This window comes from Centroberyx affinis, unplaced genomic scaffold (assembly GCF_046629955.1).
Source record: "Centroberyx affinis isolate AG114_WGS23_722 - 3 ecotype Tasmania unplaced genomic scaffold, CSIRO-AGI_Caff_v1 ptg000431l_1, whole genome shotgun sequence".
NCBI lineage: Eukaryota > Metazoa > Chordata > Actinopteri > Beryciformes > Berycidae > Centroberyx > Centroberyx affinis.
The window spans coordinates 268,844-282,283 of NW_027279095.1; the positions used below are offsets into that span (position 1 = coordinate 268,844).

Genomic DNA, 13,440 nt, shown 5'->3' on the forward strand with positions numbered 1-13,440 from the left:
AAATTAAAACATAAACAATAAACGTCAGGTTTTGGTGTCAGTCCACAGAATTATTGAGCAAGGGCTTCTTTCTAGGCACCATTTTAAAATCCATTGTAGAAGAGGCAGAGATACCAATTTCTCCACTGAGAATAACCTCAATAGACCACAATGCAGTGCAGCAATACATTTTGAGAGCATCTTGCTTCCTTAATGTGATGTATTTCCTGTTGAAACAGATTATTGGGGCGGGACATAACACAGGGAGAGATCATTCAAAAGTGTAAACCAATGGGATATCAGTTAGGCAGAGAAACAAAGTTTTATTTGATGGGAGGGGCAGAGCGGTGGGACTGTTCAAAAATCTGTGATGGTTTTATTGGTTTAAATTTTTATGTATGGCTCCTGGTACACGATGTTACCACTAAAGATTTTTCATTTTCCAGGAAGCAAAAGTAATGAGAATTTCATATAGAAACACAATAAAATATCATTTTTGTAATTTTTTGGCATAAATTGTCAAATAAGTGTATGCTATGTTAATTAGAATGAGCTGAAAAGTGTGACTTTAAGTAAGGGTATGTGCGTTTGTTTGTGTGTCAGTGTGTATCTGACAGTGTACATGTATAATTTATGAGAGCACCCATTGATATTATTCTGTTATTTCCCGCATCTGCAGGCCTCTCTGAGTGCCTGGCAGGAGTTTGAAGCAGAGAGAGGAACAGTTTGGAGGTTTATCAGCAGCACCGACACTGAGCTGCACAAAGAACTGCTCTTCAACAGCCTGGACAGCCTGAGCACTGAACTGGAGCACAACAAGGTGTGTGTGAGTGTGTGTGTGTGTGTGTGTGTGTGTGTGTGTGCGTGTGCATGCCTGAATGTGTGTGCATTAACTTTTTTCCTGTCTGTAGGAGCTCTTCAAGAGGGTTGTGGAGAGTGCTGTACGAGCAGATTCCCTCCTGGAGAAGGCAGTAGATATTCAGCTGGGACCCAAGAACCAGACTCTTCTTCTGCAGCAGGCCCAGTCCACCAGAGAAGCAATCACACAACTGCAAGACCGCCTCAAAAAGAAGTATGCATAATGACGTTCTTAGACGGATTCCCATTTATTTTGCACCCACTGCTGAGAAATGCTAATGACATTAAATGGGCATGAAGTAATCTATGACCTTTATTGGCCTCTATTGGCAACCAGTAGGAATTGCAACAATGTTAACAGAACTAATCTCCCTGTCCCCTTGAATTACGGTGGCCTGAAATTAACTCAAAGAAAAAGTCACATTTTCACAGTTCTGATTTTGATGAGTAAGCTAGCTAATTAGAGCAGATATCCAACAGAAACGTCTAGTGAAGAGGAAATATATCACCATGCAAAATGCTGTAACAGTAATACTGCTTTGTCATTTACTGTTATGGTGGAGAATGAAGCCTCTGTTGCTGAAATAGAGAGTTCGGGCCAGAAAGTGAGTTTTTGAAAGCCAGAAATCTCAGCACTTGGCAGTAATCGCTGAGTCATTGGTATTGATCAATGACCCTATCAACCCCCACAGATATATCATGGTCTTTTTGTGCTACAGGGCAATAAAAATCTTACTTATTGCCTCTTTAATAAGGCATTTTCTTTTAATGGATGTGCCAGTACAAATGTTTCACACATTTTGACAAGTGCCTGGTGAAAAAAAGAGGAATCTAAAATTTAAAAGATTAATAATTTTACCACCATGTAGTGTATGTGCTCGTCTGTTAAGTCTCTGATGTTTGACCTACCATTTGAGCTGGTATACACTTGTGTGTCAGTGTATCTGAGCCTATACATATTAGACAAAATGGATCTCACCTAATCTCCTGTCTTCCAGTGTTGTCCAGCTGGAGATGATGTGTGTGTGGTGGGAGCGCTTCAGCAGTGAGTCAGAGGCCTTCTCCTGTTGGATCGCAGAGAGAGAGAAAGAGCTAGAAAATGTCAACCCCACCTCCTCCTTAGATCCACTGGACAAACACATCAGCACAGTAGAGGTATGGGACTCATCTCCTTCATCCATATCCTTTCATTATGTAACTTGTTTGTTTTCCCAATTCAAGTCAGTCAGTCAGAGGTGAGGCACTTCAATCATCTTCATATTCAGAAAGGAATATAAATCATCCACAAATTTGCCTTGGGACTGTGCAGAAGCTGTACTTGTTTACACCAGCTTCAAGTGAAATGAGTAAGAGTCAAAAAGCTGTCTGGCCTTATGTCAGTAATGTATCACTTTGGGCCTGAGGGATTATTCAGATTAAGATGAAAAATATATCTTTCCCCCCGAGGAAATTGGGTCAGTGCAGCAGCAAAGACAAAGATATAAATAAAAATACCATAAATAGAGCATAGTGAAGAACATATTGAAGATTAAAGATAACAGCATCTCCATCAGACCAATACAGAGATCCTATCTGCTTGAAAGACTTTTCTTATCAACCCTTATTATTCTACTTTCTCTCATATCACCTTCACTCACTGTCTGTCTTGTTTACTGTATCTGTCCCAGCTCATGCCTTCATCCTTTACTTTGTCTCACTGTCATTTCTCTCCCACGGCGTCTCTCCAGGCGGTGGGGGCAGGTTTAGAGGAGAGGCGGGCGGTCCTGGCCCACATGGAGGCGGACTGCGAGGCCCTGTCGGGGTTCATGACCCCTGGCGAGGCCGGGCGTATCCGGGCACGACTGGCCCAGACGGGACGCGACTGGGAAGAGCTGAGGGGGAGAGTGGAGCAGCTGGGTGGTCAGCTCAACCAGAGCGCCTCGTACAGGCAGAGATACAACGACAACCTGGAACAGGTATACAGCAACTCAAAATAGAATTATATATGTGACTCTTTGGTGAAGTTTGGTGTAGAAGTGGTAATTGAGAATGAACAGGATCGTATTATTTGAATAACTGATAGAGACATTTTTGTCATCATCAGGTGAAGAAAACAATGAGTGACCTTAAAGAGAAGCTGGACTGTCAAATCACATACTGTATATCATCATCTGAGACCTACAAAAGCCTCCAGGAACACATGGTAAGAAAACACACTAATGAAGTCTTACTGTATCAGCAGTAAGGCTCTATGGGACTATACGGGATTGAAAATTTGAGGTTAACCTCACTAAAACCCAAGGAGTCTGAAGGGTTGGCCTATACCTTTTTTTGAGACCAAACCTGACTAAAGCCTAAAACTACTCACAATTTTTTTATGAAAATGTGCCCTGAGCACTTAAGTGGGAAGTTCAGCCCAAACCAACTCAAACTCATCTGATCCATTCTGGTCTGCTTGGCTTCTGCTGTGTTAAGCTATAAATAGGGCTTGATATGGGACTGAAGATTTGAGGTCATCCTAACCAAACTAAAACTTGAAATTGCTACCAAAATTGTAATAAAAGTCCATCCATTCTGGTCCAGTCGGGTTCCACCGTGTTTGAATAATAGTCACTGCAGTTGAACATACTCTTTGGCATTGGGTTATGAGTACATGTGTGTATTTTTGTCTTTTCTCCAGGAGGTCTGCCAGGCTCTGGAGCAGCTGAAGCCCAGGCTGATGGCTTTGTGTTCGGCCATGAAGAGGCTTGGAGAGGGGAGCCAGCTGGAGGAAGAGGTGGCTCACCTCCAGAAGCAGCAGGGAGAGGACATGGAAAAGGCCACAGAAAAGCAAGCTACCCTTGAGAACCTTCTAGCACTATGGCAAAGGTACAATAAATTGCAAAACATGCCCATGCTTGTGTATTTATCTGGAAAATTGGACCATCTGTGAAAGAAACTACACCAAGAAACACTGCTTGCACATGCATATTTGTCCGGAAAAGAAGAGACAAATATTAGACCATGAATAAAACAACCAGTATTATAGTAAATGCTGATGCCATGCTGTTAGTGTTTTTCCAACTACCACCCTTACTCGGCAATCGGCTGAATACCACATCAGATATCTGGACTTGAATTCCTGCTGTCTAACGTTTGAGGCAATAACACCTGAAAGATCTGATCAGATCTAGAAAGATCTGTGGACAGAATCACAGAGAAAAGTCATGGGAGATAGAAGGAAAATTGTCTCTGTTGTCATGTGGAAAAGGGGCTCTGTTTTGTCAGCAGGAGCTTACTTAGGATTTCAACCAGAAAGTATTACCAGCTGCTCCGGCTCTTAGCCGTTTGCTGTGATGTCAATTGTCCTGCTGGGCTGAAGGGCGCTCCCTGTGTCTGCTCTGTCTCTCTCTAATGCCCAGAGGTGTGATTTTTCCCTTTCTTCACTGCTTCAGGTGTGTTTGTCCTGTCAAACACAGTAAAGAACACCCCACACTTTGCTTCCTGTAGTTTGGTATGATACTACTTCCAATACACCTGGTCCTAATCCATTTTGGACACAGACGTCCCTTGCACCTTTAAGGGGATATCATTGTTTTACGGTTTTGTCCTTACAATTTTTGCCTTTTTTTGTGTTCCTATTCACACCCCCGTAATACATCCTTCCGATTATTATTTTCAAGACGCTGCTCTTTCCTCTCCCACTCTTTTCTGCCCTTTCCTGCTCCTCATCAGCTGTTTCTTTATCCCGAATTCTCCTGTGTATGCCGATTTTCTCCTCTGTACCTTGAATCACTCCCTTATCTCTTTGTAATGTAGAAGAACAGGACCTTGTCTTTGCCTCCCTCTGTCCCCTAGGCAGCCGCCGCATTTCTGTCGGAATAATACTCTTTTCTTATGGCTCCCTTTGTTCCCTCAATAGACTTTCACTGCAGTGATTGTTTCTCATTATTTGTATCAGTCGGCAAGAAAAAAAATAATGATCCGGTCGCATGGTGTTTGTTAAATTGTGTGCTTAAGCTTTGGATGCTTGCTTGTTAGCCTACTTCTTGCACAGCCAGAGTGACAGCCTTAAATTAAATGGATTATAATTCTACTGCCTCTACTTCAACTATACCAGGTTGACGTGTGTGTGTGTGTGTGTGTGTATGTGTGTGTGTGTGTGTGTGGGGTTGTGTGTTTCCATATAGTCAACCTCATCTCCTTCCCTGCAGGTGTATGTATGAGGGATTACGTACAGCATTGGGTGCTCTGGGGAGATATGGCTGCCCTATTATGACCCTGTCACTGATACTGAGCCATGGTCAGATAACAGTAACACACAGTATCACACGGTATTCCTGTGTGTGTGTGTGTGTGTGTGTGTCTGCGTGTGTGTGTGTGTACTATAAGATTGTAGGTTGTTACTTGTATCAATCTGTTGTTCAATCAATACTCATTCTATTAAATATGGGATATATGGTGTAGTATAAATTGCCCTTGATTTGAATACTTCTGCCTTCTTTGTATTTCCAGATTTGAGAAGGAGTCTTCCTCTGTCAAGAGCTGGCTGGACAGGTGTGGGTCTGTCTGTTGTCCCGACACCCACCAACTCCCTGCAGACAAAGTAAAGCTTAGGAATGAACTACAAAATGTACAGGTAAATCTTTTTAACATTCCTTGCTTGTTTCAATTCAGCCGATCTTTCATAATGATACACAAATAGGAAGATGCTGCTTTAAGGCTGAAATGTTTGTTCTGTTGTCACTTGGTTTCTGTTATCCAGTTCACTTGCATTTTTGTGTGTCATCTAGACGGTTTTCTTTGTTTGATCTTTTAAAGTGAGTTTTTATAGGAGTCTCCGAGTTTTATTTTTATCTCACCTATTCTACAATATGTTTTCTGACGGTTTTTTTGTTTTAGCATTTTTATATATGCAAATGGATACATTTCAAACTCTAAATAAATGCTTTATTCACCCATACAGGAAATGCAGAAGGAGGCACCATCCCATGATGCTCTGCTTCAGGGTCTAGTGAGCCTGGGGCTGTGTCTGTACCCTACAGCGCCTGAAGCATGTATCCAAGAGCTCACTGATGATCTCACACAACTGCAGGAGAGATGCACTTCACTGAAGGACAGCATGGCACAAAGGTAATTATCTAGTTTTAGATGATTATACAGATAATTTAAATTCATTCACCTTTCCAAGAATGGACCGATCCAAACAGTAAGACTTGTCATTTTCTTCCTCCATACTTTCTTCCTTGTCTGTGCAGGCTTGAGCTGCTGCAGTCTCAGCTGTCACAGCTGGAGCTGTTTGACCAGGCGCTGCTGACCCTGACCCAGTGGAGTGAGAACTTCCTGTCCGGAATCAGAAGTACTTCCCAGGTCGATATCGCCGACCTGGAGGCTGCAGTCGCTAAACTCAAGGTGAGGAATCAGTAATTTGCTGTATTTAGTAGTCTCCTTTTTATGAAGAAATGGAGTACTTAAGAGATATAATTTTATATTGATTGCTGTTGAAGCTCATAGAAATTTACAGATCTAATTGAACCATCTTTTCCCAGGAACATGAGGCAAACCTGCAGGAGCATGCATCGCTGAGAGAGACCCTCCAGCAGAGAGAGTCCTCCCTCTTTCCCTCCTCCACCCCAGAGGCGCAGCAGCAGCTCCAGGGCCGGAGGGAGGACTGCCTGCAACCCCTCAGTGAATCCCAGCGGCTGCTGCTCCTCCGTGGGGAGTGCCTGGCCGAGCTGGGGCTTTTCCTCGAGAAGCACGGAGCGGCAGCCGGGGCCGTACGGCGCCTCCACGAGGCTGTGGAGGGCAGGGGCAGCTGGGACCGCTCCAAGGCCGAAGAGCTGCACAGCGGACTGGTGGAAACGGCCGGGGATGTGGCCCGGCTGGAGGCTCAGGCGGTGGGGTTAGACGGGCGCCTGTCCAAGGCGCACCTCCACCTGGGCGGGGCAGAGTGGCGGGGCCCCAGAGACGTGGGCCAACACCAGGGGAGAACGTCCTGCAGGGGGCAGGCTGTGGCCCTCATGATGGCTCTGGAGGGGGTGCAGAGGGGTCTGGGGTGGAGGCAAAGTGAAGCAGAGGCCTTAGGGGCCCTGTGGAGCTCCTTCAGGGAGAGGAGGGAGGAGGTGATGAAGAGTCTGAGGAAGTTGGAGGAGGAGGCGAGGCAAGAGGGGGCCAGAGAGAGCTCCGTACAGGCCTTTCAAAACAGGTATTTAAACCGTTATTAGGACACCCCAGTTTAAACCCTGTTGCCCCAAAATTTCGATCGACAAGTACAATTTGGATTGCATCTTTAAATTCGATCCCTGGAAAAATGAGATGTATTGTGTTTGGAACCGGGCTGGTAATCCTCATTGTGTTCCTCTGCACCTATTTCCCCCAGGCTGCGTTTCTTCGTCCAGCTGGAGGATGAGCTCCAGTCCCTGCAGCACTCCCAGCATTGGCTCGAGGAGAGGGGAAGCCAGCTGGCCCAGAGAGACAGCGAGCTGGCCGGGGAGGCTGTGAGGGAGGTGGCCCTGGTGAAGACCGCCTGGGAGAGTGTCAGGACTCTCATCACCGATGGGTGAGGGAGGGAGAGAATTAGATTTGTTTATCTTAATTATAATCCTTTGCTGTCTGCAGTGTAATATAATGCATGCTGACCGCTGCTTCTATCTGTTCTGACAAACAATAGAAACATTAAAACCCCAAAAAGAGAAACACTTCTAAATGTTTTTGATCAGAATTTAAATGTGTAACTTTAATGCAATTATAGAACCTACTCTATCAGTACCATCTAACATCCACTGCCATTCAAAAAGTAATCCCTCTGTCTTTTTTCTCTCTTTCTGCCCATGCAGTCAGGAGCTGAGTGGAGTTTTGGTCGATCTCCTCCGTCAGTTCCACAACCTGAAGTCGATCCTCAGCACCGCTGTGGAGAACGCCCAGGCTGTCGCTCACAATCTGCCCGACCATAACCACAACCCCGAGGAGGCCAAGAGGACTTTCACACGGGTCAGAGCCTTTCCTTTCTCTTAAGAAAATACGTTTTTGTGGCACTTTTGCGTTTTCTGACAGTGTAGAGTGGAAAGCTTTTAATCTGTTGGCTTGTTTGATGCACAGGGTTAGGAATGTATACATTTCAGCCTTGCCTTCATCAAGGAACACAGCAGAGCATCAAACAAAGTATCAAACAATTTTATGTGTCCAGTGGGATTGTGAGTTTTTAAAATTTTAACCCTGTTTGTTGAAAAAGACGATGGATTAAAGGCCTTTTAACTTTTTTTTAACAAAGAGTGCCTTGGATTTGCTTGCCTTTCTGATAAATCCCTGCACTGTATAATTCTGTGGTTGTTAGTTCATATTTAGACTGAGTAGTAGCACTCAAGATGCTACTTGCATATGGGTCAAAGGACTCCACTGCAACTTTCAGAAATAGAATCACACTTTGGCAGTAAAACCCCGAATTTCCTGCCAGATTGTATTTCTCCCTCTAGTGTCGGTTTGTTGTCATTGCATCTCCATCCTGCTCTGTGCTTCCAGCATGAGGCGGTGCAAGCAGAGCTGAGAGATAAACAGGAAGACATGGACCAGCTCATCAGCACAGTGGAGGACCTGCAGAGAGAGCTGGAGAAGGTTCCCAGCTGTGACACACACTCCATCCAGAGAGACATGGAGATACTGAGAGACCAGTGGCTGGAGGTGAGGGATGCTAGGACGTTCATGCCTCCCAAATGATTTAGTAAATATTTAAAGTAGGGAGGTTTTGACAGTAGAAATGAGTAGGAAGTTTATCATTTAGATCTAGGTTGAATAGCATTTTCAAATATTTAATTTTGCAGGATTTGTTTTATTCTACTTAGGTGTAACACAGGGCAAAACAGTGAATGCAAGACAACATATCCATCACTGAATTGTCCTGATCCTATAAACCCCACTCGCCTGGTACTCCACGCAGGTTAAAACAAATGCTAATAGTGTTAAGTCTGGAGCTGGAATATGATAAAGATTATGAAGAGTATGAGGGGCTTTGTGCAGTGTTTTCCTGTTAGTAGGAAAAATGTTAAATAATCAATTATAAAGCCCACAATCCAGAACTGCCAAACACTCGAGTTGGTGCTCTTTTAAGCGTATTTGTTTCTCTCTGTATTTTTCTCTGTCTTTTTTACTTTTCTCTCCCCTTGTGGGATTCAGCTGGCTGCTCAGCTGTCACAAATGAGACAGAAATATAAACAAGTCTAGACATGTTATCTGCCTTTCTGTCTGTCTCTCACTTCTCATCTCCGCATCTGTCATACCAATTAAGTCTCCCTCTCCTTCCTTTTCCCAGTAGCATACCAGCCCTTGTCACCGAGAGAGAGTGAGAGAGAAAGAGAGAGAGAGAGAGAGAGAGAGAGAGAGAGATAAAGAGAGAAAGAGAGAGAGATATGTCCTGATTGCTGGTCTCTGTTCCTCCAGGTTTCAGAGAGAATACAAACCAACACAGAGCGACTGGGTTACTGCGTCTCCCTATGGGACGACCTCAAGACCATGGAGCAGGACATCGACCAATGGACCGCCGCCTCCATCGCCGACCTCACTGACGCCGTCGCCAATCTCAGTGACAAGCAGAAGACAGAGGCCCGCCTTGCCACCTTTCAGGTTAGATGATCAGCGTGTGAATGATGTCAGCGGTGTAATATTCAGAGCTCAGGGGATTCGGTGTGATTGTAATGCCCCGCACTTTGAACAACAGGTTGAAGTGGAGAAGAGGGAGCAGCGGCTGGACGCCCTGCAGGAGAGAGTGACGGAGCTGAAGGAGCTCGCAAAGCTGCAGGAGACACCGATACAGCTGCAGGTGAATATTGTGGGGAGCAGAAATGGGACTTTGATGAGAAATTATCATATTGCAAAAGAATAATTGCTTTCCCTTGCCCTTTAGTTTAACCTCTATTGCTGCTACTACAGTTATAATGATAATATTGATAATACTTCTTTATACAACATTTGTTTCTGACTCTGCATTGTGATTGGACGTGATTGGCGTTCCACTCCGTATCACTCCGTCTAATTTCCATTTAATTTAAACTTTGAATAGAATGAATCAAGCGCGCTTTTTTATTGCTTAGCAACAAGTAACTAATTGGCAGAAGGCAGATGGCCAAGCTTGTATCATTGTTTAATGTTTGATATTAATGTAAAAATCCATCTTCTATGTTATTTCTTTAGTATAGAGCTCAAAGACCAATTACTACAAAGCTCAAAACATTGCAAAAATATAATAACAAAATATAAACAAACATAAAAGGAATATAAAAGCGTAGCTCCACAAAAACATGACATTAAAGCAAGTCAAAATATGGCATAATGAAAGGAAAAGAAAATATACTCTCCACAGCTTGCAGTCTAATACTGGCTATATTATTCAGCTCTAGCTCTTTTAAGGTGTTTACACCAAATTTTAGGTTGTATAATGTAGTTAAATGTCTCTCATTTACCTAGGTCCTGGAGTCAGACCTGAGGAAGAAAATGGCCCATGCCCAGGAGGTGTACAACCAGGCCAAACACGCTCTGACCTACTTCAGCTTCCAGAAGCAGCGGCTGGAGGACCTCATGTCCCAGATGGCCGAGCGGCTGGAGACAGTCGAGGGTTCGCTGTCTGACCTCACTGAAGCCACTTCCCCAGAAGACATCGGTACAGTCAAGGTATGGCACTATCATTCATTTTACTGTCATCTGTGGTAATAATGAAATGATGCATTGGTACCATTCATTTTCTCTGTTTTGTCATCATGATACATGGTATGTGGGACATGATGTCGTCATGGTGGCGTCTGTGTGTCTGTGTGTCGACACAATAACTCAAGAACAATACATGATAGAAACTTACTGACATACTGACACCACAGGTTCTCCCTATAGAGTAGATGATCTAATTAGATTTTGGAGTACCTTGCTGCATAAATTTGCATATTAATGAGGAAAAACAGATTTTCTTGAGACTGCTAGAACTCCTTAATGCTTTAAGATACAGAGTTCATTTTAATGCCCCATGTGTTATGTGAAGACAAGTATGTTGACATAGAAATATTTGCTAATTAATACATTCATTAGCTTTATTTATTGCCTCATTAGCATAATTTGTTATGTTTAATATATCATGGTGATTATGGCGGGGCAAAAGGAAGCTCAAGTGCCTCTTGTTTTAATTTTTTAGCACCTGCCCAAAGTATAGTACTCTTCTACCAAGAGATACTAGAGGCACAACAATATGAACCTTTTTATGTGATACCTGAAGGAGAAGTTCTCTCTTCGTTTGCTCCCTTCTACAAGGAGGTCAGAGGTCAAGGTCAGCTACAGAATAAAACCCTTGCTCAAGGACACTTCAGCAGGGCGGATTTTATCACGGGTTTAAACCTTCACCTTCCAGTTGAAGGACGGTCTCTCGACTCATGCCACCAAACCTGCTGCCCCAGTGATCATAAAGCAAAGCAAAATCCAGTGATGATGATGAAGCAAAGTAAAGTCTTTGCCTCTTCTTTCTCGCCCCACTTGGGTTTCAGGACCTGCAGAGCGTTGTGCAGCAGCAGAGGGCTGACATGGACTCGGCGAGGGAGGCTCTGAGCGCTCTGTGCAGGTCGCATCCGTCCCAGGAGCTGTCTCGCCTCTCCTCCGACCTCACCTCCATCGCCAAGCGGACAGAGGCCGTGGCCCAGCGCTGTGCCAGGACCAGAGGCAGCCTGCAGGATGGGCTACAGCTCCACTTCAATGGTAAGGGATGTGACTGGGCACTTTGTTTTGGATGTTGGAGTTAGATTCTGTTTTTTGGAGTTCGATTTAGGATAGATAGACTCAGTTTCATGGCTGATGAAACTGTTCCCAAAAGGGATTTATTTTTCTTTACTTTCATCCAATACGTTGAGTGATTTATTTGACTGTAATTGCACTGAAGTAGCCACCATAACTGTCTCCCTGATGAGAACAAAAATTTCAAATAACGCTAAATATCTTATAATCACCCAATAAAATGGTGCAACACAACATGATGCGACGTCTTTACACGGTAGTGGCGCAACACACTTAGTCTTGATTATCCACGATTTTTCCCTAGAGCACTCTCAAACCGCCCACTACAACACACACTCCACCGTCTGGCACGCTGGTGCACTCTCGTTGCGCCGACACACACCTGTGCCTCGGAGAGTAATGTCGCTCTCGTCACATCTGCTCTCGAGGGAGTCGTTTTGGGCTTGTTGCCAAGGCAACCCGGCGCTGCACCGTGCGGACACACCCACACATCCCATCTGCCTCGGCGCATCGTCCTCTGCCCGCTCTCCTCCTCCTGGCTCCTTCCCTCTCACATCCGCTCCGCCTCCCATCTCCCGTACATCAGTTTCCCCTCAACTTCTCTCTCGATCTTTTCCTCTCAGCCTTTGATTCTTGTCATATTCTCTTTCTCTTCCTCGAAGCAGAGCTGGTCCAAGACTTCCACTCATGGCTTGCAGAGCTAAAGGCGGAGCTGAAAGAATTTTCTAACCAATCAGGAGATGTTGCCATCCTCGGAGCCAAGTTGCACAGGCTGAAGGTACTGTTTTGTATCGGTTTGTGTTTTTCCCACAGCGTTTCCAGTATGCCGCTATGGATACCCAGAGGCAAATTCAATTCACTTCACTACTCTCTATACCTATAACTCTATACCTGTATGCTATCAAACTTTTTCACGGTTTACAGCATTTGAGAAAATAATAGTAAGTTAAAGTTCTATCATTGTGAATATTTAAAATGATCTTTAACAGTGAATTTTACACCATAGCTGTGGATTTCTACATAATTGCCACACATATTTAGAAAGAATACACCACTGTCATAAATGCATTATGGGACTGCACAGATTCTGTACTTGTTTATGTATATCAACCTGAAAAATATGAGAGCTCTGACCTTTTCCTAAATTATGTATGGATACAACTGATTGTTGACTCTTGAACATTTAGCATGGACACATCAGGTTTTGTCAGCCACATGCTCCCCCTCCTACATCCACAGGTGGTAGTGGAGCGTACGTCAGAGGGGGAGCAGCGTCTGTCGCAGGTCTGTGAGGAGGCGGAGAAGCTCCAGCTCCACCTGCCAAAGGCTGGAGCTGCACAGGTCCAAGAGCATCTCTCCTCCTGTCAGAGAGAGTGGAGCAGCTACCTGGACGCATGTTCTCAGAGCCAACGAGACCTGGAGGAGAGCACTGACCTTCTGAAAGGGTGAGTCAGTGTTGTGTCTCTAACAAGTGTGAATGTTAGTGTTTGAGTATGTATCTACCGGTATATGAATATGAATCAAGTTATGTGAATGTTTATATAATATACCCAACCATTTCTCTTCTCTTCTCTTCTCTTCTCTTCTCTTCTCTTCTCTTCTCTTCTCTTCTCTTCTCTTCTCTTCTCTTCTCTTCTCTTCTCTTCTCTTCTCTTCTCTTCTCTTCTCTTCTCTTCTCTTCTCTCCTCTCCTCTCCTCTCCAGCTTTGATGACTGTGTGGAGGGTATAAGAGGCTGGCTGGGGCAGATGGAGCTCAGCCTGAAAAAGGAGCCTGTTCTCGGGGCAGAGAGCCAGCAAGGAGCCCCTGACGGCACCGAAGAGTTGGAGAGAATGGAGAACCTCCACAAGGAGCTGCTAACAAGAAGGTGTGTGTGAAGGCTCGGT

At 44.5% G+C, this 13,440-nt stretch overlaps 1 protein-coding gene across 1 annotated transcript in view; it reads left to right on the forward strand.

The window, feature by feature from the left end:
• The window catches only part of syne1a (spectrin repeat containing, nuclear envelope 1a), a 131,654-nt gene that overhangs the window by 27,069 nt on the left and 91,145 nt on the right, over nt 1-13,440 (forward strand). Inside the window, exons 31-50 of the mRNA XM_071516808.1 lie at nt 659-799; nt 891-1,051; nt 1,836-1,992; nt 2,565-2,792; nt 2,921-3,019; nt 3,497-3,684; nt 5,311-5,434; nt 5,762-5,928; nt 6,054-6,207; nt 6,345-7,000; nt 7,175-7,354; nt 7,632-7,785; nt 8,314-8,472; nt 9,229-9,411; nt 9,506-9,607; nt 10,252-10,455; nt 11,313-11,520; nt 12,222-12,334; nt 12,796-13,001; nt 13,260-13,421. Of these exons, the coding sequence (XP_071372909.1) occupies nt 659-799; nt 891-1,051; nt 1,836-1,992; nt 2,565-2,792; nt 2,921-3,019; nt 3,497-3,684; nt 5,311-5,434; nt 5,762-5,928; nt 6,054-6,207; nt 6,345-7,000; nt 7,175-7,354; nt 7,632-7,785; nt 8,314-8,472; nt 9,229-9,411; nt 9,506-9,607; nt 10,252-10,455; nt 11,313-11,520; nt 12,222-12,334; nt 12,796-13,001; nt 13,260-13,421 (3,746 nt within the window). The remainder of the gene's footprint in view (nt 1-658; nt 800-890; nt 1,052-1,835; nt 1,993-2,564; nt 2,793-2,920; nt 3,020-3,496; nt 3,685-5,310; nt 5,435-5,761; nt 5,929-6,053; nt 6,208-6,344; nt 7,001-7,174; nt 7,355-7,631; nt 7,786-8,313; nt 8,473-9,228; nt 9,412-9,505; nt 9,608-10,251; nt 10,456-11,312; nt 11,521-12,221; nt 12,335-12,795; nt 13,002-13,259; nt 13,422-13,440) is intronic.